The sequence below is a fragment of the Anabrus simplex genome, chromosome 2 (assembly GCF_040414725.1).
Source record: "Anabrus simplex isolate iqAnaSimp1 chromosome 2, ASM4041472v1, whole genome shotgun sequence".
Lineage (NCBI taxonomy): Eukaryota > Metazoa > Arthropoda > Insecta > Orthoptera > Tettigoniidae > Anabrus > Anabrus simplex.
In genome coordinates this window covers 533,258,809-533,284,932 of record NC_090266.1, presented here as the reverse complement: position 1 = coordinate 533,284,932, position 26,124 = coordinate 533,258,809, and the positions used below count along the sequence as shown (strand labels likewise).

Genomic DNA, 26,124 nt, shown 5'->3' with positions numbered 1-26,124 from the left:
GCTCTATCCAGAAGACCATGCCTTGAGAACTGTGGACATTATGGATGTCCGGGTGATGAGTGCCACCACAGCTGAAGGATGGGATCGAGGCACCCTCAGCAGGGAGCAGCTCAAGGACGACAACATCGGGCTGATCTTATGCGAAGTAGATATGGGGCAGAGGCCAGAATGGAAAGACATCGCCGAGCGCAGTCCAACGTATAAGGCATACTGTGCCCAGTAGTCATCTCTCATGGTTAACGATGGAGTACTTACCCGTGTGTGGGAATCGACCGATGGAAAGAAGCACATTGCCCAGCTGATAATTTCCAGGAGCATGAGAAAAGAAGTGCTGACTGAGTTGCATGCGGGCACTACTGCCGGCCACTTGGGATTGAATAAGACCCAAGATTGTACCCGACATCGTTACTACTGGGTGCACATGAGGAATGATGTCAAGAGGATGTGCCAGCTGTGTAACACTTGCGCAGGGTGCCGAAGCCCACATACCAGGAGTAGGAGCCAGATGATGCAGTACAACATTGAAGTATCTTTCAAAAGGATCGCTATTGATGTCACTGGACCATTTCTCAAATCCGACGCCGGAAACTGTTACCTACTTCTGGCCATGGACTACTTCTCAAAGTGACCAGAGGTCTACACCATTCCAAACCAAGAGGCATCGACAGTGGCTGACATCCGGTGTAGACAAAGGGAAAGTCACCAAAACTGCAGCCACAATGGGAAGGCCCATATACAATCATCAGCAGGATCAACGATGTCATCTACTGGATCCGGCAGCCTCCCCAAGGGAAGATGATAGTTGTTCACCTGGATCACCTGACACGATAATGTGGAGCAGCTCGGGTCGAGCAGCCTTAAGGAGGGGGCAGTGTAAAGGTTATAGCGTCTGCCATGCCAACTTGCTATGGGCTGGCGACATCACCGTATTGGCCCACGCACTTACGCTTTGACCGCACCAATCACGAACAAGGCTTTGGTGCTAGACTGGCCCCCTCTCACTTCTGCCCATGGTGGCATGGCATAGGACTATGGAAATTATGAGACGATTAACCTGGAGTCTTCCCTCTTGCAAGGTTCATGGATACATCCAGCATCCGTACTGTTCTGGAATGACTGGCGCAAATATATAAGACAGGAGTGACTTGCCTGAGTTGCAGTTGGTGTGGTTCAGTCATGAGCTCGGTCAGTGGGTGACTGTCAGTGCTGTGAAGTGCGGACTAGCATGCTACAGCATGGTCTAATGGTGAAAGAGGGACCGTGAATGTGTGTGACGGACTTTGCGAATGTGTAAGCACACGCAAACTGTGTAGTGTGCGGCTGCTTTTGAAATACAGTGTATACTGCTCTAGGGTGCAAGTGCGTGTGACGTGTGACTTTGTGATGTAACTGTTTAGCTTGTAAGAATAGTCTGTAGTGTTAGAACAAGTGAGAAACTAAGAAAGAGAGAGAGAGAGAGAGAGAGAGAGAGAGAGAGCGCAAACTGTGTGTGTGTGTGTGTGTGTGTGTGTGTGTGTGTGTGTGTGTGTGTGTGTGTGTGTGTGTGTGTGTGTGTGTGTGTGTGTGTGTGTGTGTGTGTGTGTGTGTGTGTGTGTGTGTGTGTGTGTGTGTGTGTGTTATGAGCGAATGTTATGTGTAGTCCTGTATAGTTTTAGTCAGGAATCAAGAATCTTTATTTGCCATTGACCATATACAATGAAATAGGCTTCGTCAACTGAAAATAATTTAGTACTTAATATTACTAAGGCTAAATGAACATACACCTTTTATTAAAACTGAATACTAACATTATCCATTTCTAAGAATCCAGAGGTATTATAAAATGGATTTTCTATTAACCAATCATATTTTCTTTTAAAATTACTTAAAGGAGTGGACCGTGCAGAATGTGGTAATTTATTAAATAATCTTAAACAACTGATTTTATGTGAGTGAGCAGTTTTTGACAGCCTGTGAATTGGGATGTCAATGTCTGCTTTGTCCTGAGTATCATGAAGGTGAATGTTTTCACTAGTACTGAATTCATTTTTGTTGTTTTTAACATATGTCAAAGATATATAAATATACAAATTTATAATTGTCAGTATTTTAAGCTTAATGAAGAGAGGTCAACAATGGTCAATTGCACCAGCCCTACACATTGTTCAGACAACCCTTTTCTGTATTAGAAGAATATTATATACATAAGAAGAATGCCCTATAAAAACAGTCCATAAGTAATGTGTGACTGGAAGAGACCTAAATATGCCATCCTTAAGTAGTCACTGCTAACTAAATACCTCATTTTCCATATCAAATAGGCCACTCTTGATATTTTTTTACAAACATGATCAATGTGTGTTTCCCAGTTCAATTTGGCATCAATATAAAAACCCAAAAGTTTGACTGACTGACTTTCAATATCTTTGGATAATCCTAGTGTGAGAAATTGAGTTTTATCCTCATTGCACAACAGCCTATTGGATGAAAACCAATGCATTGCAGTTGCAAGAGCTTCCTGTGACATCTGATGCAAATCTGAGATGCTCTGGTGTTTTGTAATTAATGTTGTGTCATCCGCATACAATATATTGACATTTTGCGGTAAATCATTGACTGCCAGAATGAATAAAAATGGACCGAGGACAGAGCCCTGTGGCACACCAGATGTAACTTTCTTCAAAGTGGAGTACCTATTTTTAATTGAGACAAACTGCCGGTGGCTTCAAGTAGCCTACGCTATGGCCTCCACGGTATGCACTAGCCATGCATCTTGGTAGGTGTGCTAGGTACCAACTGATGAGCCCAACCTAGCACACGGGGGCGAAACGCTGGCAACCAGGAATGAATTAGCTGGAAAATTTATAATGTCCAATAACGGACCATTTATATTGGTATTATAAATTTACTCATTCAGGACAAATATTTCAGATTCCGTATGGGAATCAACATCTATATCAAACTGATATCTGTTAGTATGACTTAATTATGTTCAGTGAGGGATACTCGACACCATACATCTCAAGCTTTGCAAGTAAGATTTCATGATTAATACAGTCAAAAGGTTTACTTAGATCACATAACACCAAAGAGATCGCCTGCTTGTTTTCAAAAGCTGTTAATATCTGATTAACAACTTCAAGAATAGCAGTAGTAGTACATTTACCTTGTCAAAACCCAAACTGACAGTCAGATAGGAGATTGTAAGTTTGAAAATAATTGCTAAGTTAATTGTACAAAAGTGATTCAAATATTTTAGAAATTATTGGAACAATTGAGATTGCATGATAGTTCTGAAGAAATTCTTTGTCCCCACTTTTAAATACTGGAAAAACTTGAGAAATTTTAAGTAGATCAGGAAAAACTCCAAACTCTAAACACTTATTAAAAATAAAAGCTAGAGGTTCAGGAATGAAATGTATTATACTTTTGATGATGTAATTAGATAACCAATAACAATCCATACTCTTAGAGTTTGATAATTTTAAGCTGGCTTTAATTACTTCATCATATGTGATTTCAACCCAGTGAAAAGTGTTTCGGCAGGGGGGAAGATTGTGAAGAAAGTCACTCACATCTGTACCTGTTGCCTTAATTTGATCAACGATTTCTTTTACAGAGTTTAAGAAATAATTATTCAGTTCTTCTGGATCGAGAAATGTGTCTTGAGTTTGAGTAGGGATGTTTTCTTGTACTATAATATCCCATGCCGCTTTGCATTTGTTGGATTCATTCTCAATATATTTTTCACAAGCTAAAGTTTTGGCATGGATAAGTTTTCTTTTATATAACTTTTTACAGTTAAGATAAGCTTTATACATGCCATTCTGCTCGATTCCTCCATGACAAGAGTTTTTATAAATTCTATACAGCAAAAGCATTCTTTCTCTGTACTGGGTCAGTTCCTCAGTATACCAGTTCAACTTCTTGCTTTTAAGATTACCATTATGACTAATTTGTACCAGTGGTGAACATAAATGCCACAATTCAACCAATTTACCTAAAAAGTTTCCAAATACAGTTTCAATATCATTTAGTGCTTAGTTAATAAATCTTAGTATAAGATCTACCAGTCTAGTGATAATTTATCTTATTACCCTCCCAACTCATCACAATAACAACATGCAATGGCTGATAGTTATATAGCTGTGCAAACTCCCCTCCTTCAAGGCAAGTCACAACACAGCACAAAGTTTATTCACTGCCTCGTGTTACATTCCGGTGATGAGTATGTGGATATGTTACTCTTCTATGGAGAAGCTAGAGATAATGCATACCAGGCAAAACACCTGTATCAAGTACTCTATCTGGATAGACGACAACCAGCAGGCATGACATTTTAGAGTGTGGAAAGAGGTCTGCACGCTATTGCATCCATGGGAAGGACACGGCCTATTCAAGTTCATCCTGTGATGTCCGCCCACAATGAAGAGGTTGTCTTGGACACTATCCAGTATAACCCTCACACTAGCACTAGCCATTGCACAGGAGACAAACATCAGCCAAACATTTATTTCTTGGATACTGCATACCAAGTGGTTTGACCTGTACCATCTGCACTTACACCACGAGCTCCAGGGACATGATTTCAAAGCCTGGGTGGCATTCTGTCAATGGACCCTACAGTATGTGGACACAACAATGGAACCATTAATCACCACAATATGCATTACTGGTGTGTGGATAATACTCATCGGGTATGACAGGCACCTTTCCAGGTACAGTAAGGCGTAAACGTATGGTGTGGTATCATGGGCAATCACTTAATTTTCCCCCATTTCCTTCATGGATCTCTGAAGGGAAAATGCTATCTTCGGTTTCTCCAAGATGAACTACCACCATTCTTGGAACACATGTCACTTCTTGACTGCTGCAGGATGCAGTTTCAATATGATGGAGCTACTCTGCATGCGACTGTTGTCATCCGGAACCGTCTTCATGCTGATCCATTATGCCGGAAATGTTGCAACATGCACACAGCTCTGCATTGAACATTAAGGTCGCCACTTCAAGCATGTGCTACATTAAACAACATCACATGTTTCCTAGCCTCTTCCAACCCAGCTCCATACTATATGCCACCATACCATTGCCCATTTTCATGGCCAAATAAACAAATCAGTTGGTGGAAGCTAATGCCACATTCAGATCTCCAATCACCCCCCCTGCCAGGTGAGCTACTGTGAGGCATGACATGCAATGGGTAGTTACCAGCCTATACAATACCTGTTCTAAGTCTGTGTGTACACCTCTTGTGGTAAGGTACAAGTTCTTTGTATTTGTGCTAGTTTTATGGCGATCATTCGGGGTACTCATAATGATTTAATAGTGGTGCTCGTGATTCCTGCTGTTTTCTAGCCCGTGACCACACATCTCGTTATATTACCCTGGTTTAGGGAGGGGGACCTATATATTTTCAGAACTGTAGTAAACACAGCAGATTGCATACAACTAGATTACAAGGGTAGGATAAACCACCCAATACATACACTATAAAATAACATGTCCTGACTGACTAACTGATTCATCACCGAGCAGAAACTACTGAAGCTAAAAATATAAAATCTGGTAAGTGGTCTTATTTCATAATGTAGAGACTCACTAAGAAGGGATTTCTCAAAACTCAACCCCTGAAAGGGTAATAAAGGGTCTCACAATTTATATTGAGAATTGTTATAAACATGCCTATAGACTTGAATCTTGGTAAAACTACTACAAAATGTAAATAATTCAATATATATTTTGTTTATTTTTGAAAATCATAGCCTAAAGTGGTGAAAAGGGGGTAAAATATGTGTTGGAAATTATTTTTTTTGGTCAGATTTTCTTGAAACAGGATAAATACCATACAGCACCAGTAATGGAACATGTATTTCAGCATGGTCTTAAAAAAATACATCACTAAGGGTTTTGATTGGGTGGGTGAGGCCTGATGCCAAAAACATTAATTTCTCTGAAACCGCTTGACATACTAGTTTGAAATTTCACGTGATTTTTTCTCCTATATGTTTTGGATTTTAAACAAGAAATGGTGTTAAAACAATACAGACCTAAGGGGTTTTGACTACCCTCAATCTGTTTAAATTAAGATAAAATTTCAAATGATGGTTGCTCCTCAAATTCTTAGTTTTTAATCAGAAACTGTTTGACTTAAGAAGTCAAAATTTCAGATGATATCCTAAGTGTTAAATAACAGAATGTTTTAGTCATTTTTTTTTTTTGCTAGGGGCTTTACGTCGCACCGACACAGATAGGTCTTATGGCAACAATTTTAATAAATTAACTCCTTATGTAGTTAAATGGGGGTTAAATTGTAAAAATAAAAATACTCATTCCTCCAAAACTGTCTAACGTACCAAAACAAAGTGCCAAATGGCAGTATACATTTTATATCCTAGGTGTGGAGTATGAACTATTTTAAAACCTTCCACCTCTAAGCTCAAGAAACAAAATTATTCATCCCTGCAAAGCTATTTGACATATGAACTTGTAATTTTACATGAAAGTTGTTTGTTTATGTCCTAGGTGTCAAATATCATATACCGTAATTTGGGTTTATTTCCAACACATTTAGCAATATTTTGTTTATGTTCTTTATTAATGTAGTTAATTTACGTTACTTTAATTTTTACATCTAGCTACATATGGAAGAGATATAATGAACACTGGAAGAAACACAAAATCACACACCACCATGTTTTAAAAATCATTAAAGTATGTCTGAATTTATCATATCTGTTGAGGTAAATTCGGACAGGCAGTATTTTTAAGTTACTGTCCGTGATTACCCCATGTATGAGGTTATTCCAGACAGTAATATGCAACAATAATGTATTAAATAGCAGAAGTATCCCTCATTTACATTATGAAAGGTTACAACAAAACATTACCACAAGATATAACATTGTTTACTTTCTCTTGAAGTAAGTTGTTTGTGTGGAATATTTACAGAACATTTTCATCAAAGGTGAATATTCCTCTTCTCTCTTTTGGTGCCAGTAGAATATGGACAATTTGGTCCTTCCAAACCGTGTTCTTGTCCTCGACACTCGGAAACACAAACATGTTATTGCTTCCCCTGTGCGAACATAGGAATATTAAGATGATATCACCGAGCTCGATAGCTGCAGTCACTTAAGTGCAGCCAGTATCCAGTAGGCATAGATATCTAGGATAATTGCAGTATCCAGTAATCGGGAGATAGTGGGTTCGAGCCCCACTGTCGGCAGCCCTGAAGATGGTTTTCCGTGGTTTCCCATTTTCACACCAGGCAAATGCTGGGGCTATACCTTAATTAAGGCCATGGCCGCTCCCTTCCACTTCCTAGGCCGTTTCTATCCCATTGTCGCCATAAGACTAAGACCTCTCTGTGTCGGTGCGACGTAAAGCAAATAGCAAAAAAATAGTAAGATGACATCCCAAGCTCCTATGTTGACCGCAACACTAACATACTGAGTAATTTGTTTTTTGCTCCAGAGAGATAATTGTAGTTCACTACCATGAAAGTTACCAGTCCAAGTGTGGAAATGCATGGTTGGTCATATGATAACTATGGAACTTCTTCCTGATTTTCTGCAGCATTTTCATCAACATGAAAGTGTCCACCAACAATATATTTTCTCGGACAGACAGTCAGTTTACGATGACGGTGGTAGTGTTACAGCTGTAAAAAGCTTGAAATAGTACTGTCTCAAAACTAGATGACCAAGATGTTTCCTTTGCATTTGAATCTGAAGTTTCTGGAAACATTTTAAGGACTCTCTGTGGGTCAAGAGGAATTAATGCAGTGCTGCAGAGGTCTCTTCTGATCCTATCTGCTTTTTGGGTTTCTATCTTACCTAGCGTCTCCTTCAGTAGAGATGGGAAAGCATCTCTGGATATAGGTCCACCTGTAAAATTCTTCCAGTGCATCAGCACACCCCTTCAGGCTTTCTTAACCCTCAAAGTGGCAGTCATTTATCCTGCAGTGGCAGCGATATTTTACCGGTGTTGCAGACTCTTAGTATAAATTGTGTTAAAAATCGTTGACATGTTATACATACATAAACAGCATACCCTTTTATTGTCAAAAGTACAAGGAATAAGATGATGATGATACTAAAGCTGTTATTTATCATCCAAAAAGTGTAGGACCAGAAATATATTGAATTTGTTTATATTATTTATTTTTGTAAAAGTTTTGCTACATATAATATGTTTATAATTAGGTAAATTAAAAAATGACATATACAAAAGGAGCACCAGTCCATAGTAAATAGTTGTGTACCAGTATATAGTTTATAATACTGTTCTTAGCTGAAAAAATATACAACATTGTATACAGTTGTATGCTAGCACTTGTACATTTCACTCAGAGTCACTTGGGTGTGTCTTTCTTTTTACTCCACGATTGTCAGGCCTCCAGAAGTGCACTAGTTTATGATAACACCCTTGGTGAATACCACCATTACATTCTGGACACCAGAATGTAGACTTCTTCTTCTTTTCTTGCAAGCACACAACACATAGGCAATTGTTATTCTGTGGCAATTTTTCAAGAGCATGAGAGGAGCCTCCTGCATTACCTGTTGGCCTCACAACTGGAATTGGGAACTGTTCATTTAGCAATCCCTTAACTATACTGACCATGAAGTCTCATCTTGCTAAAGGCTCTTCAGTGTTCTTTATGTACAGTATGTATGCATCAAATAATGCCATATTTAGAAGATTTGAAAAAATTTGCTTCCAGTACCTTTGGGTCAGTCTGGAACAGGTGGCATGGTAAATGCCCTTATCTTTATTATCTACACCTCCCATGAAGATATTGTACTTATGAATCAGTAGTGGTTTCAACCCTTCATTTCCCTTTCAACTCCTTACAACACTGTCCTCAGCGTGACATCCAGTTGTGAGACAATAAACTGGTTTCCATGTTTTCTTCTCTTTATAAGCAACCAGTAGAACATCACCTTTCCTAAAGTAAATGATTTGCCTAGGTTCAAGTTTTGTACCTAAAAGAATCTGAGACAGTCCCTTTGAAGATTTATTCACTGTTACTGTGAGGTACGTATCCCTTTCAAGTAGCTTGTTAGCCAAGGGGACTTTTGTATATCAGTTATCCGTGAATAAATGGTACCCTTTGTCTAATAAGTTGGTTCTTTCCAGCAAAGCCAAAATGACCTTTTGGGTAATGGATCATTTCCATCGGATAGGAAATCTTTTCCACTATAAAGTTCCACACACAAAACATACGAGGTCCTACTGTCACACACTTAAATTTTTTTTATGCTGAACCGAGCATGTATTGTATAAAGATGCATTGGTTCTTCATGCCTATAATTGATTCGTTGATGCATATTATCTGAGCTGGTATGAAATGCCTCTTGAATGATGCATTGATGGCGTCTAGAAAAGGATGTGCTTTGAACCAGGGATCGTGACCAGCTTGCCCCTTGGGAATATGATGTCCTGAGTTCAAATGTATTATTGATGATATCAACTGAAATCTCCTTAGTGACATGGTCTCTGCATAAAAAGGTATTCTCTCCGAAGACCTTAAAAAGCAGTTAGTGGGACGTAAAACAAATAACATTATTATTAAAAAGGTATTCTTTCAAGTGGATCTGTGTCCCAATAATGTGTAATATTGTTGGAAAATGTCAAGCCCATATTGATAATTATTGCTATAAACTTCTTTATTTCAGCTATAGTGACATCTACTCACCTGCATATTCTGCTGTGCCTCGGTACTTCACCAGGGCAAAGTTTTGCGGCAATTTTTTTACTAGCATAAATATTTGTCTGTCTTAGAATCAAGTTCCACACAGCTGGAGTAAAAAACAAATAAAAGTAATCTATAGCATGTGAATTTCTTTGTGGACAGTTCTTTATACCTGCACTTGCTTCTCTCACCTTGAATTCTGGGTTCTTTGGAGGTTCAGGGGGATAAACTCTGACCCAAAATGGAGACACTTTAGAAGGAGCAGGAGATGAACTTCTACTTGCACTTGCTGAACTTATATTACCTAGGCCTACTGTTGGAACAACATCTTCCACATTTTCTTCATCTTCACTATCAGACGTGTTACAGTTTGATGGCACATACTCTTCACCACTTCCTGATGAAAAATCTTCCAACTGCAGTTCACTGTTCTCGTCAATTTCAAAATCTGATCCCTCACCATCACTAAAATCAGCCTCAAGAATTTCTCGAATATCACTGGAATGATCCAGAAAATTATCTGCCATAATAAGGTTATTTACATATTCATGAACCGGAAACTCTACATAGAACATTTATGACAATATTTAGAGGCACAAACACAATGCAGAACATTACTTCTGACAACGTCAACAAGATATCTCTCTCGACTAACACAAAATTTATCTCGCTAGCCAGCAATTCATTCCACCAGAAGAACGAGGAATTGATTCAGTATTGCTGACATGAGTGCATATCAACACTTCAGATTGATATCAGAAGGAAAACTAGTGACTAAATATAGCTGGCTCAGCTGAGACATACGTGTGGCCGGCCACTGAGTATGTAGCAGCTAGCACAAGACAGCGGGATTATGACGCTACTTTGGCAACGATTTACACTAGATTAGTGCAACATGCTATTATACGAACTATTTCATGAATATGACCGAACATTTCTCCTTCAACTGATTTGTAATTAGCCCATTTCGATAAATAATAATTCAATTATCAAAATAAAATAAAAAGCATGTTAAAATGCCTGATATCAGGGGTTGCCATGGGGCAAATGCATAAAACGCCTGATATCAGGCGTTTGCCACTTGGAGGGTTAAGAGGTTGGAGAATATGTGTGCTATTTGGTGGGAGAAGAAAGAAAGAAATGTTGTATTTCTCACATTCTTGAATCACTGACAGATTTCTTGATATATTGAGTGGGGGTTTCACAAAACCTGACATCTACAAAAATATAAATGTTCAAGAGAGATGATTTTATAATTAACTCACAAATGAAACACTATATATTTGCAGCTAATATCAGTTTAAACGAAAGGATATAAATGAAATAGATAGCAGATATTTTACCTATTTTTATAACTAAATACTGTCTCAAAATTAACCCTGAAAATAACAAATTTTTACCAAAGTCAACATCTACGCACTTCTATTATCAGTTTCTAGACTTCTTAATCAAGATTTTAAAAAATAAACCTCCTAACCTTAGACATTTAAAGTATATCATACGGTGAAATGAAGAATAATAAATCTCAGGCATTTATATGCCTTTGTTCAGATGTCCAATAATATTGTCAATAAAAAAGTCCTAAATATAACAGGACACTTAACTGATAAACACAATATTATCAATTACTATGAAGTTTCTTCATTATAACACACTGATGCTGCTTTATCCTCACGATTCTTTTGAAAATCCCGACACATATCTTCATAAAATGTTAATGCTTCTTGTGAAGACACATGGAAGTACTTCAGTAATGTCTTTATGTCAGCACTCTTTTTTTTCACTAACGTGATTTGTGAATGGAAGTTTAACAGCTGTATCAATGGTCTTTGCATTACTTATTCTCTCGGCTTTAGAAATTCAACTTCAATACTGGACCCTACGTAAAATATATAAGATATCAAATTTCAGTAAGTGCAGTGTAGATGTTCACTTTTGTAAAAACCTGTTGCCAGTAGATGTCAAGTTTTATGAAAACTCCATAACTGCTTCCACCTTTTATGTCACCAGATGTTAAGTTTAGCGAAATTTCGACTACGCCAATGAATCCAGCTGGTGCTAAAACATAACAATACACCAATATCTCAAAATTGATAATTTTGTAGATGTTAAGTTTTGTGAAACCTTTCCTCAGTTGGCTCCCGATCATGACTTTTGGTCCATCTAGCTGTTTTAAATATGGCAGTGCCACTGTTAACAACCAATTTTCAAATATTGGTAGATCGAACCATCCACTTTTGTTCCTGTTGTACTGGATGCCAAGTATCCTACAGATACTCAGATTTGTACAAAATGTACAGGGTCAGTAGTTTTCCAGCCCCACTTGCACACATCATGACAGAAATACTTGTCATGGAGAAGTCCATTACTCTCACCGCATGCTTAATCCCTGTCTTAGCAATCTCATGTTTCTTCCGAGGGTCATCATACAAATTGGTTCTGTCATTTTCAGGTGGAATATTTTCCAGAGTGGGTTGCACATTAACGAAAATTTCCCGCACGGACTCTGAGCTCATCTCAGCACAAGCTCTCTTGATGTTCTCTGACTGGAAAACAGAGAGAAATTTGGAGTGTTTCTTCACGAAAGACCTTGCCCATTCGATGCCTGGAAGATTCTGAGTAAATCGTCTCGCCTTTCTTCCAACTCTGTCAAGGTATCCTTTTACAATACAGCATATATCACTTGAAATGAGAGGATATCCCCATTGTGCTGCTCAGACGATACCATGTACAAGCATTTCCTCCTCTTTAATGTCCAGGACAGGTGGTGTTCCAATTGCTTTAGGGTTGGTGTAGTTTACCTTATTCTCCAGGGTCGATCGTAGTACCTGAAAATACTCCGTGGCTTTGCGGTATGATATTTTTCCAGCCTTAATGGCTCTTAATGCTGCAACGAGTTACTTTTCTGATAGTTGCAATATAATTGTCTTCCTAATTCTCTCTTGTACACATGCAGCAGTCCAAAATTACCCCAAACTTGCATAGATTCACAGAAAAATGCGTGTAGAATTAAATGTTTAAAGATGAACTTTGTAGAACCTTCACAGATACTTTTCAACACAACAGAACAAATGGTAGACAATAATGAATATCAGTTATACTATTTTAATAGCCGTGCATACTAAGAAGTTCCTATATGAGTTATCAAGGCCATAATGAAGCCAACAACAAAGACCATTATTAACGTGACAACTTCCTATGTAACGCAAGCTATATGTGCAAAAGTTGGCGCAGAAAATTGTCTTGAATTCAAAAAATTCAAGGAATTCTATCTTGGAGAATTTAGAGTGATCAACAGTGAAATGAAAAAGTACCGTTTTGTCCAAAATTACCTCCTGCATTGGTAACATATAACTCTTTTGTATCAGTTGTAATCAAATAGTTACCACTATTAAAGTTTTAAAAGTGCGCAAATACAGGATGTATCAGTGCCAACCAAAACATTCACAAGAAGATATAAAAATGTTCTGATAATGAAATATTGAAATTCAGCAGTACCTAACTCCATGTTAGGAAGAAATATGGCCTATGTTACAAGTAACAACTATTATGATTATGCTGTAAATACATATACCTTCAAATATTCATTTCAGGTGTAATAAAATTTGTTGTTGTTGCATATTTCATGTTAGGGACAGTTTTTCTCTGTCATCAAAAGTTTACTAATTTGTGCATAGGTACCGCTTATTCATCAAAGAAATATGCTGGAAAGCTTAACTCTCTGACACTTAAATGTATTTTCCTTAAAAAATCAGCTTGGTTCACTTTCATTTGACTCACTCATATAGGCTAAATAAAAAAAAACACACACGCACGCACGCACACACGCACACACTCACAATGACAATCGTTACTGAGTCCAGCCCAGTAAAATGGAATAAGGTTAAAAATATAACATCATCAAGATGAATACCAGTATCACAATTAGTGTATTTACATACATGCAGCAGAGACTTACAACTATACCTTACAAATATTTTCTTTATAAGTTCTCAGTTATACTGGGTGTCCACAATTAAAGTTATGGTATTCAGCATGGTACAGCACAGGTTGTAATGATCGCAGGAGTCTGAAATTTCGTAGATATGCTAACTAAGCGATGCGCTCACGAATTATGCTACAAAAATTACTAGTTCCACGTTTTTCCACCAAGCGAAAATGTGGTGCTGTAAGCAATGGTAGGCTCTACAGAAAAAAGGCAGGAAAGATCAAACACAAGATAACGATGGTGTCTGGGAGGTGTATTTGCATTTATGGTTACAAGAACTGTTCAATATGGCCTCCGAACTCATCAACATGCTGCATCCGTAACACGGCATGGTCGACAGTTGCCCACAGCATATTAGGTGAAATCAGAACGACATGTCATCTTATGCTAGCCTTTATGTCAGGCAGAGACCAGATATGTCCTTGATAGGCATGCTCTTTCAAATATCCCAACAACCAGAAGTCACATGGATTTAGGTCGGGGGACCTCAAAGGCCAAGCATCTGAAAAATGCCCAGAGACAATGCGGTCATTACTGAAGGTTTCTCAAAGCAATTCAGTCACCTGGCGAGTGATATGTGGCGTTGCCCCATCTTGCATGAAAATAACAGTGTTGTCATAGTTGCATTCTTGCAAAGCTGGAATCACGTGGTGCACAAGGAGGTCCCTACAACGTGCAGTAGTCACTGTACACCTAACAGGCCCATGAAGGGTCATCACCTCAAAGAAATACGAACTGAGAATGAAGGAGCTTGTAAAACCACACCAAACAGTCACGTAAGCTGAATGCAATGGTTGTTCCTGCACAACGTTTGGAGGAGTCGAACCCCATATGCGACAGTTCTGTGCATTCACTGCACCCTCCAGAGTAAAATACGCCACACCAGTCCACAGAATATTCCCTGGCCACATGTTGTCCACTTCCACGCATGCCAGAAACCGAAGGGCAAAGTCGCTGCATTGTGCAACATCTTGGGGTTTCAATTTATGGAGCAGTATGAAGTTTGTAGGTAAACCAGTGAAAAATGCACCACAAAATCTTGTGAACTGTTGACCAGGGTAGCAATAATTTTTGTGACACAGTTCGAGCACTGGTTACAGAATTGGGAGAATGTGCTGCATGGTCTGCTACAGCTACAGCAACTTCATCAACAACATCTATGGGGATGGGCTGCCATTCTCTCCCTAGTGCAACACGTAATTCACCTGTTTCCCCGAATTTCTTAATCATTTTCTTCAGCCCATTACTTGTCATGGGACCTCATCTCTCCTGTTTCTGTCGGAGATATTCCTGCAATGCAGCGTTGCTATTGCTGCCATTCTGATAAAACAATTTCACTAGAAGTGCATAGGCATTACGTTTTACACAGAAGAGTTCAACTTTCTTGTTACAACAAAGATTCACTGCACAAAAGGAATCAAAATAGGTCACCAAGCAACAGGCAAAGAACTGAAACAAAGCATTTCTACTAGAAGAACAGTTTGAAATCAGAGTTATGGAATACTGCACGTTCTGACCGTTTAGAGTGCCATATTTCCGCCTGGTGACAAAACGTGGAACTAATAATTTTGGTGGCATACTTCGCGAATGCATTGCTTAGTTAGCATATCTACAAAATTTCAGACTCCTACGATCATTACAGCCCGTGCTGTACTGCGCTGAATGCCATAACTTTAATAACTATTTCCTGATCAGTACACTTGTCATTACAGAGGAGTGAAACTTATACCTCATACAGCTGAGATCCTTGAAAGAATCTTGGATAAACAAATAAGAGACAGACTAGAGAGAGAAATGGCAGAACATCAGTATGGATTCAGAAGAGGCAGGTCCACTTTTGACCCAATATTTACATTGCATCAAGTGATGGAAAGGTATTGGGAATATGGAAAGGTCATGGTAATAATGTTTCTAGATACTGAAAAGGCATATGACAGTGTCCCAAGGAATTTGATATGGAAAAATTTGACAGAGATTCAGATTGGGAATGAAACAATGCAGATGGTAATGACATTGTATCAAAATTGCAAAAGCTGTGTTAGAACCAAAGTGGGTCAAACTGAATGGTTCAGAGTTGAGACAGCCTTAAGACAGGGTAGTGTATTGTCCCCCTTACTCTTCATTAACATCATGGATAGAATTCTACATAATATCAAGGAGAAGATGATGTGCTAGCAAGTAAAGTCTATACTCTTTGCTGATGACATTGTAGTTTGGGGAGATAATGAAGAGGAAGTACAGACACAAGTTGATTTATGGAATGAGGAAATAAATTTTGGAATGAAGATTAGTACTGTGAAAAGCAAGACTTTGATCATGACGAGAGGTAACAGAAAATCCAGGGGAGTGATCAAAATAGGAAATGAACCTCTTGAAGGAGTGAAACTTTTTTAATAATTGGGCAGCGTGATGTCACAAGATGGAAATTTGGAGAGAGAAATTGATTTAAGAATACAGCAGTCTGCAAGTTTCTACCAGTGTGTGAGAGACATTTTATGGAACAAAGATGTGCCAATGAAGTGCAAGAAGGTTTTTTACTCATCCTATTATAAACCTATACTGACCTATGCTTCAGCAGCCTGGACGTTGACTAAGTGGAACCAAAGTAAGATACAAGCAGCTGAAATGAGGTTCTTGAGGAGCATACAGGGGGAAAAAAAGATGAGATAGAATATGAAATGAGGAAATAAGCAGAAGGGTGGGAGTGTGTAAATTTCAAGAAGAGATTGATTTAGCAAAGCTAAAATGGTTTGGACACATGATGAGAATGCCATGAGAGAAAATACCAGAGAGAACATTCATGGATAGACTTACTAGAAAGATGCCTAGGGGATGGCCTAGAATGAGATGGAGGAGCTCTGTTGTGGACTGTATTGCAAATAGATGAGTTGATAGCAATAAAGTACTAGAAGAGGAATGGTGGAAAGATTGATTAAGGTGGAGGGCTTTGGTACACTACCCTACCCAGAGAGAATCTGGAAAAAGGAATGGATGGAGAAGAAGAAGAACAACTATTTCTTCATCATACTTTCCATGTTAATAAGTGTGTCTTGAGTCCTTTGGTCCTTCAGTCTATTGAACTTCAGGATGTTATAGTCAAAATCAAATAGAGAGCATGACAGAACAGGATTGGCACCTTTTGTTTGTATCTGCCGCTTAGTTTATGAAAATGGACAGTATCCTTTACTCATTATCAGGAATATAATATTGAAGTTGAAGGTAAAGTGTTTTGCAGTCAAATATCTTTGAAAAAATCCACAGGGTATGTTTTTCTGTCTATGTTGATTGGGCTATGTCTTTCCAAAGCAGTATCTCAAGAGAATATGAAGCACTATGAAAATGTTAAGGGCACATTCACTTTCTGCAAAATTTGTTCTCACTAAAATGAATATATTCACCTTTTTAAGGTCTTTCTCTGCTATTTCCATCCTGTTGTCAGCATTCTGAACCATACTCACTTCACCAGAAATGACTCTACAAATGTGGTCAATACTTCAGAATACTGTCAACAAATACTGTCAGTACTTCTGTACACACTTTACAAGAACAGTTTCTACAAACACAATCAGTACTTTAATTGTTTACACACTTAATGAGAAATAACTCAACAATCAGTTTCAGAGTATAGGAAACAGACAACAGAAAAATTTGCACTATCTTTTACAGAAAGGACTGAAAGGCTGCAAAGTGTAGAATGGACATATTAATTCTGAAGTTGAAAAATGTATATGGTTTACAAACTCCATGTCAATATTACAGGAAAAATGAGAATAAAGAAGTCAAGTATGATACAATACAGAAGAAATATTTTGATGTGATTTGCAAAAAATAAAGAAGTCTAACATCACTATAAAGGAAATTAATGGAAAAATTGAGACACTACATTTTCTGAAAATTGATGTTGGCATTGCAACTGATGCAACTATCAGTTGAGTTCCATTGTGTGAAACACACTAGCTAAAGAAAATGGAGTGATGGTTTTACTCATTATTTACTACTGTCGATGATGAGGAACATTTAGACAAACCTTACTGATCAATGGCAACAATTCTTGCCATTAAATTGTGTGTCACAGAGTCAGCACAACTTCTTCCATAGCCATTGATGATGGTCAGCGAATTGGTTAATACTAGATGGAGTTTATACACATTATGTGACATTAATGCATGAGGTCTAGTAATTCAATTTAAGGAAAATTATTTAAATAAGGTGAACTTTTCTAAAAAATTATAAAATTCATTATAGCATAAAACAAGCAATAGGTATGTGTTCTTCTGTGAAGTAAATCCAAGATTTTTGAGGTGTAAAATTGATGTAACTAATTTAGCATGTCTTCCAATTCCAACATGCAGATGATACAATATCAGTCAATTAATTATGATTCAAATAAAGCAGATTTCTAAATAAAGTATATATAGCACACCATCATGGATGATTTATCAACACTGCAAAGATCTGTCAATTTAAAAATGTAAGTTTATCACTGACTTCAATACAAAGGGTATATTATGTAGGAATGGTTGATACCAAGCATATTACAATAATTACAGATGTATTAATTACACATCTATGTGTGAAAATGAAACTTGAAGTTTGAAATTGTGCAAAGAGAATATAAATAATAATTCTGTCAAGCAAGCACAAGAGTACAGTATATGGTACCATTTATTTATTTAACTATGGAATTCACTCCTTACATTTGAAAATATGCCTAGAAGAAGAAGAAAAAAAAAGGATTAATCATTAAACATGCTCTTTAAATTCTGAATGTTATTAAGTTATCAAAAATGTCTTTTTAAAAACTGACTGTATGAACTTATTAAAATGAAAGTGAATCTTAATCTGTAAATTACTACTGTTTCTTCAAGGAAGGCATAGTGCTAAATCTAATATGGACATTTATATTAGCTAAAAATGTTAACACTGCCCAACAGATACTAATTAATCTGTATGAATAAACTTTGTTTCAATGCTCTCAAAATGTGAGTCAACTATGACTTAACAGAAGAAAAAATTGTCATTGTTTTGATTTAAATTTAAACATCACACACTGTACAATATAAGTTTTAGAGGCTGCATGGGAAAATGTACTGAGTGCATTCTATTTTAAAATGTACCATATAAACTATTTTAGCCTGATGAAACTAGCATTTAAATACTATAAAATATTACTGGGTGATGACAACAATGGTGCAGTAGTTTTAGTCTTAAGTGTGTTGGTTGTATGATACTACACAGAATCACATTTCAAGCAATATTCCTTCAACTCTGATATCAGAAGAATGTGTTAAAAACAAGATATATATTAACACTAGAACGGCCAGAGCGGTCATTTTGACCATTAGCCAATTTCAAGGTATTCCCACACTTGTACTTTTAACACATGAGGTTGTACTTTTGTGACTTTTAATATTTTAGGGGTATTACATTTACACCAAAAATTACATACGTAGATGATAAGGGAATACCGATATTGACCGTTATACCTATGAAGGCCATAAGCGGTCATTTTGGTCCCTTCACTTCCTCGAGACGGAGAGTTCTATTCTGCTCACTGCTTGCTTCCTGTGATATATTTACAAGTGGTGCTACAGGGGCATATGATGTAACTAAATAGTATGGCTCCTGTTGTGGTCGTGAGTGGACGAGTTAGTGCCTGTTCCTTGTGTAGTATAGTGCGTAATAATGGCTCGGTGGCAAAAACTTACTCCTGTTCAATTATTAGCAGAACATGAAAAGCTAGGAGAAGGCAAATCAGGTGATGAAGATAGATTATCAGATACAGACTCAATGAGTGACAATGAGGATTTTCTACCTCAACAGTGTGGTAATATGTTAGATAGTGACAGTGATACGACTAATGAAATTATTCACACAGTGGACTTCGCACCTACGATAGATGCAGTTACTCCTTGCAGCAGAGGATGATCTCTTAGCAGCGGGCAACCTGTTCGAAGAGGAAGGGGGCGAGGTGGGAGAGGTGGGAGAGGGTCATGAACTGGTAGAGTCTCCTTCATTTGCACCAGGGATCAGTTATATGGTAAGGATGGAACAACTATTTGGACTGTTATCGACAGTAGTGGGAACCCCCACTGGAAGGATGGCTGCTCAGAATGTACTGAAAGAGGCAGCAGGGCCTGCTTCTCACACTAAGCGTAATGTAGAGACTAATAGCAAAGTTAATGCCTGGTGTTTATTCGTTGACACACTCATGTTGAAGAATGTAAAGATGTGCACAGAGACCAGAGCTCGTAGCCAGACAATGGATAGTAATTGGTCTTTTTTTTTTGGAAGAATTAGATCCTTTTATTGCTTTGTTATATGCCCATGGAGCTTAAAATCTTACTAGTCTAGCCATAGATCATAAGTGGTCTTCTTTATGGGATTCCTCTGTTTTCACTAACACTATGACAAGAAACAGGTTCAAAGAAATTCTAAGGTATTTCCGCTTTGATCCCCGTAAAACTAGATCCACTCATTTGCAGACAGATAAATTTACTTTGGCGTCTGGTATTTGGAATAGATTTATTGAGAATTGTTATGCGTGCTATAAACCAGGAGCGAATGTCACATTGGATGAACAACTCTTCCCCAGCAAAGCTCGGTGCAGGTTCACGCAGTATGTGGCCAACAAGCCAGATAAATTTGGCATAAAATTCTGGCTACTGGTAGACGTTGATTTTAAGTATGTGAGCAATGGGTTTCCTTACCTTTGGAAAGATAAAATACGACCTGCCAATGAGTTACTGCCTGAAAATATTGTCATGAAACTTATGGACCAATACCTCATGAAAGGACATAACTTGACCACTGATAACTTCTTTACATTGGTAAAGTTGGCTGAGAGACTGAAAGAGAGGAAAGCTAGTATTGTTGGAACAATCAATCAAAAGAGGAAGGAAATCCTGGAGTCAATTAAAGCACTGAATCTGTACAAGACTGTATACTTCAGAAGGAAGATCACACTACTCTCACAGAGTATCACGGAAAAGTGAACAAGAATGTGTTCCTGCTAAGCACTCTACACCCGAGCGTTCGAGTCAGTGAAGATAATAAGCAGCTCCCTAGTACCACCAAATTTTATAACGGAACTAAGTATGGTATGGATGTAGCTGGTCAAATGGCGCATAAAGACATTGCTAGGGTTGGATGCCGAAGGTGGCCTGTACATGTATTTTATAACGTACTTGACCTAGCAGCAATAAATTCATGGATAGTCTACAAGGAATTTACGGGACAGAGAATCTGTCGACATGATTATATTCTTGAAATAATACACAGACTAAGTTCAGAAGTTCTGAAGACAAGATCCTGGTTGACTGAACTCCATACACTTCAGCCTGAGCCTCAGATTCAGGTCCAATGTGCCAGTTGTAAGCGATGAAAATGTCAAGTGAATTCCAGTTGTAAACAGAACAGAACCTCTGACATGTGTTCTTCTTTCAACAAAGTAGTCTGTGGAAAATGTTCGTGGAATGTAATCACTTGCATTAATTGCTTGTCAAGTGCCTGAATAGGCTTGTAAGCAAATAGAGACTGTTATTTTTATCATGAGTTTTCACAAACGCATTCAATAGGAAGTCCGCCAAAATATTTCATTGTTACTAATTAGAAGTGAGAGAATATGAGCAATTAATTATTGATATTTAACAATAGATTGTTCTATATACAATACATCCCAATGGTTAACTATGTTGTTTTAAAATAAATGATTGAACATTCACATGCCAGATATATACCAGTAAACGACCACCTGCGGCTTTTATAGGTATGAGGAAAGTTTTGCCGTTCTAGTGTTAAGAAATAATATGAGAACTAAGCAAAAATTCTCAAAATACAGACCAGAATTAATGTGATAACAGATACTCACATATACATGATAAAAATAACAACAAACTGTGTGGAATGCTTCAGGATTATCCTTTCAGGAAAAATAATACTATACCATACTGTATATTGCTGCTACCTTAACCATATAAGCAGACCAAGGAGGTGCAACTTAAAACACAAGGCTCTGGGGCCAGTAAAAGAGAAAACACCAATGTGTTTAATTTTTAATTTGAAAGTCACGATGCACTGGAAGAAGTAATCATGGAAGGAAAGCCTAAATTGTGTGATAACATAGTAAAGTGGGTTGTACCATACCTATAACATTGAGAGGCAGAACTTGAGAAGCCACATGACCTTGCTTGTTGGTTGCCTTGCATCGATACTCTCCTCCATCTGGATCACGCTGAACATTCTCCAAAAGTAGTGTTCCATTTGGAAACACATGCTGGCGGCGGGTGAGGGGAAGCTGCCTGCCATCTGTTACACCAGTACCTTTGATTATGATTCTGTCCTTCAGGAAAACAGAATTTCTTACTTAGAGCTTTATCATTTCTTACCTTTTTCCCATGTTATCGATTCAATGGGATAACCAGCAACAGGGCAGGCAATGTACAAAGGCTCTCCTGCAACAGCTGTTACATTAGGGATAGGTCTGATGTATGGTAAACCTGCAAGAACATGGAAAATATTTCTTATAAAAAATTATATCTATGTAAAATACAACTATGAAAATAAACTGATTTCAAATAAAAATGTTGATGTAATTAATTATGCTAGTAATGGTGACAGTGATAATTAAGTGATGAAACATAAAGAATATTAGGTATAGAGGGAAAGAAGGAAGGGAAGAAGCTGTACCACTTGACAAAGGAAATTCAGCAGATATTTTTAGTTGGCACCAGTGGCGTATCCTGGAATCTTCACTGAGGCATGCAACTAGTAACCATGCAGTTAACACAATGTATTAAGTAAATTTCAATTCTACTCACCCTAATTACATGTAAGTGAACTCGAGCCAAACAGTTTTACTGTAAGTTCCTGGATTGAACGTGCGTACACAATTCTTGTTTTCTATTTTTAAATTTACGAGAGTCCGCCTCTGTGGTGTAGTGGTTAGTGTGATTAGCTGCCACCCCCGGAGGTCCGGGTTCAATTCCCGGCTCTGCCACGAAATTTGAAAAGTGGTACGAGGGCTGGAACGGGGTTCACTCAGCCTCGGGAGGTCAACTGAGTAGAGGTGGGTTCGATTCCCACCTCAGCCATTCTGGAAGTGGTTTTCCGTGGTTTCCCACTTCTCCAGGCAAATGCCGGGATGGTACCTAACTTCAGGCCATGGCCGCTTCCTTCGCTCTTCCTTGTCTATCCCTTCCAATATTCCCATCCACCGCAAGGCCCCTGTTCAGCATAGCAGGTGAGGCCGCCTGGGCGAGGTACTGGTTATCCTCCCCAGTTTTGTCCCCGACGCAGAGTCTGAAGCTCCAGGACAGTGCCCTTGAGGCGGTACAGGTGGGATCCCTCGCTGAGTCCTGGAGGGTAAGCAGATTAAGAAGAAGGAGAAAAAGAAGAATTTTTTTTGCTACGTGCTTTACGTCGCACCGACACAGATAGGTCTTATGGCGACGATGGGATAGGAAAGGCCTAGGAGTTGGAAGGAAGCGGCCGTGGCCTTAATTAAGGTACAGCCCCAGCATTTGCCTGGTGTGAAAATGGGAAACCACGGAAAACCATCTTCAGGGCTGCCGATAGTGGGGTTCGAACCTACTATCTCCCGGATGCAAGCTCACAGCCGCGCGTCTCTACATGCACGGCCAACTCACCCGGTAAAGAAGAAATATACGAGGGAAGGTAGAGGTCTCCCGGCTTGAACTATTTGAATCTTTTCATCAAACGAACGGCCAGTAAACTGATTTACAATTATATCCGTTTTAGACTCATCCATAGTTAATACCACAATAAGCACAAAATATAATAAAAGACCGAAAACGACGAATAGCACAGGAACAGCACACACAGAATGAACTCACTAATCAGCAAAACACACAATGAATTAACTCACTAGTTAGCCACAACTGAAGCACTGGAGGAAAGTCACCTCAGTGGCATTGGTCAGTTTCGTCACGTTGGGTTCTCGCTGGGGGATAATCTGTGGGTCCCGTTCGCTGTAAACGTGTCGACTTTCTCCAAGTTGCTAACAAATGGCAGAGGGTAGCACGGGTATGGGGTGACAAATTCTGACCAAGTTTCAATTGCGGTGACATCGTTCGGAGGGTTTCAGAACTACGTCTGCCACCGAATGCAATTTTAAGATTGAATGCCTTGCATCCTTAACTCCGCCATGCTGTCTCCTTCTTCCTAGAGAGGAGTAGACGGCGAGACTACACCAGCACCACACGTAGCCAGGCAATGGAACTAGTACAGTTGCGCGAACCTTTTGAACTTCTGAGAGATGAAATCATTAATATTTGACTTAAAACAACCTAAAATCATACATCAGACAGTTCTTTGTGTTATCATAAAGCATGCAGTGAATGCCTTGCATTCAAGGAGAATACGCCCCTGGTTGGCACATTTCTCCAGAATTGCAGATTCTATGTCAGTCTCCTTGGGAATAACAGCAGGTGGGTCTTGCAGAAAAATGGACTCTCTCAAGACAGTGTTCTAGCCCCTTTGCTATACAGCAGCATGTATACAAACGATCAACATTTACATGAAGCAATCAGGCAGTTTATCTATGCAGACGATACAGCTATTGCTGTATAAGGGAAGAAATTTTAAGAATAAGAATAAGAAGAAGAACAGAAGTTGACAATGGCTCTGGATAAAATGTCTAGATACAATGGGAATAACTTCCTGACACTGAATCTTTCACGGACCCAAGTCTGCTCATTCCATCTATGAGCAACTGCAAACCATGTAGAAAACTGAACATCTCTTGGTGTGATCAGCAGCTAGAGCACCACTTTCATCCAAAATATCTTGGGGTTGCTTTGAATAGACCCTTATATTCAAACAACATTGTCTTAACTCAATAACTAAGTTAATGCCAGAAACAACCTCTTATGAAAGCTTACTGGGAAAACGTGGGCAGCAGAACGAACAGTACAAAGAACATGAAATTTAGCACTCTGTTTTGCTGCAGCAGTGTACGCTGCTCCTGCATGGGGTTGACTTAACCTTGACTTAATGGTTTGCCTCATTACAGGCTGCCTCAAACCTACTCCTGTCCACTATCTGAACTGCCTTGCCAGCATTGAAGAAGTTGCCACAGAGGCAGAAAGGAAGAAGCAAGAGACAGACCATTGGAACCCACTGCATGGCCATCAACCAGCCAGACCTAGAGTTCGATCCAGTTATAGCTTCCTGGAAAGAACAACACCTTTAGAAGGATGTGAGGAAGCTAGAAGACTTCAGAAATGGAGAGCTGAGAACCACTTTTCCATCATTCCACTAAAGGAAGAGCTAGCACCTTGTCATAATTATTATTTCTTTGTGTAGGAGACTTTGAACTGACTCCACACGGGGTTTCAAAATGCAAAACTGATTTAGTGCGATACGGATTCTCCCCAGAAGGAGGAAACATCCTGTGTTACTGTGGGGTAATGAGAAACTCCCAGCATTTGCTTATTTGCATAAATGTAGGACAACCTTGCACAGAGGAAGATATTATGATTGCAAATAGAAACACAGTTGACACAGCTACATTTTGGATGGATATCGTGTAATATGGACATGAAAAATAAGAGTTATTATTATTATTATTATTATTATTATTATTATTATTATTATTATTATTATCATTATTATTATTATTATTATTATTATTATTACGAGGTTTGGAGCAAAAGTCATGCCAACTATTTTTTTCTTGAAGATACCAGTGCGGTTGTAAAATGTGACATATACAGATGAAAGGACAAGGTGTTAACTACCTGTGTGGACAATGAATAGCACTGAAATATCTTAACACACTAATTCATTACGCTAGTACATAGGGCAATATGGCATTCCCGGTGCAAAAGAATGACAACACAGTACACATAAAGTTGACATAACAAACCTAGTCCTAAAGACTCTCAAAGTAGTCCCCTGCTACTGACACCACACGCTGCCAACGATGTGGGAGGCGCTGAATACCATCTGTCTCAGCATTTGCTACACCATGTGTGAATTGGGTCACCTGTTAGTGCACAGCATTAGCAATGTCCTCTCGTGTTGCAAACCGCCTACCACGTAGTGGTTCCTTAATATTTCCAATGAGATCAAAGTCACAGGGCGAAATGTCGGGAGAATAGGGTGGGTGCTCCAATTCTTCTGATCCCCAATGTCGCAGTAGCTGCCCTACACACTCTGCTTTATGTGTTTTTGCATTGTCGTGCAGCATTATTGCACTGTCCACATGATTCGGACGTTTCTCTCGAACGCCATGTCGTACCTGTCACACCAGGAAGTCCCTGTAGTACTGTGCGGTAACTGTTTTGCCATGTGGAACAAAGTGGCAAACAATGACACCCCTGACGTCATACACGATGATCACCATCAATTTGACTGGGGAAGGATTCTGACGGACCTTCTGCCTCCTTGGTGATCCAGCATGTTGCCAATCCGCGGGCTGACGTTTCAGTTCTGG

The 26,124-nt window shown here is 38.7% G+C and overlaps 1 protein-coding gene across 1 annotated transcript in view; it reads right to left on the bottom strand.

Annotated features, from left to right (window-relative positions):
- Positions 1-26,124, bottom strand: part of LOC136862916 (cell adhesion molecule Dscam2) — a 476,298-nt gene that overhangs the window by 254,568 nt on the left and 195,606 nt on the right. The window contains exons 6-7 of the mRNA XM_067139195.2: positions 22,055-22,165; positions 21,813-21,974 (exon numbers count right to left, since the gene is read on the bottom strand). Of these exons, the coding sequence (XP_066995296.2) occupies positions 21,813-21,974; positions 22,055-22,165 (273 nt within the window). The remainder of the gene's footprint in view (positions 1-21,812; positions 21,975-22,054; positions 22,166-26,124) is intronic.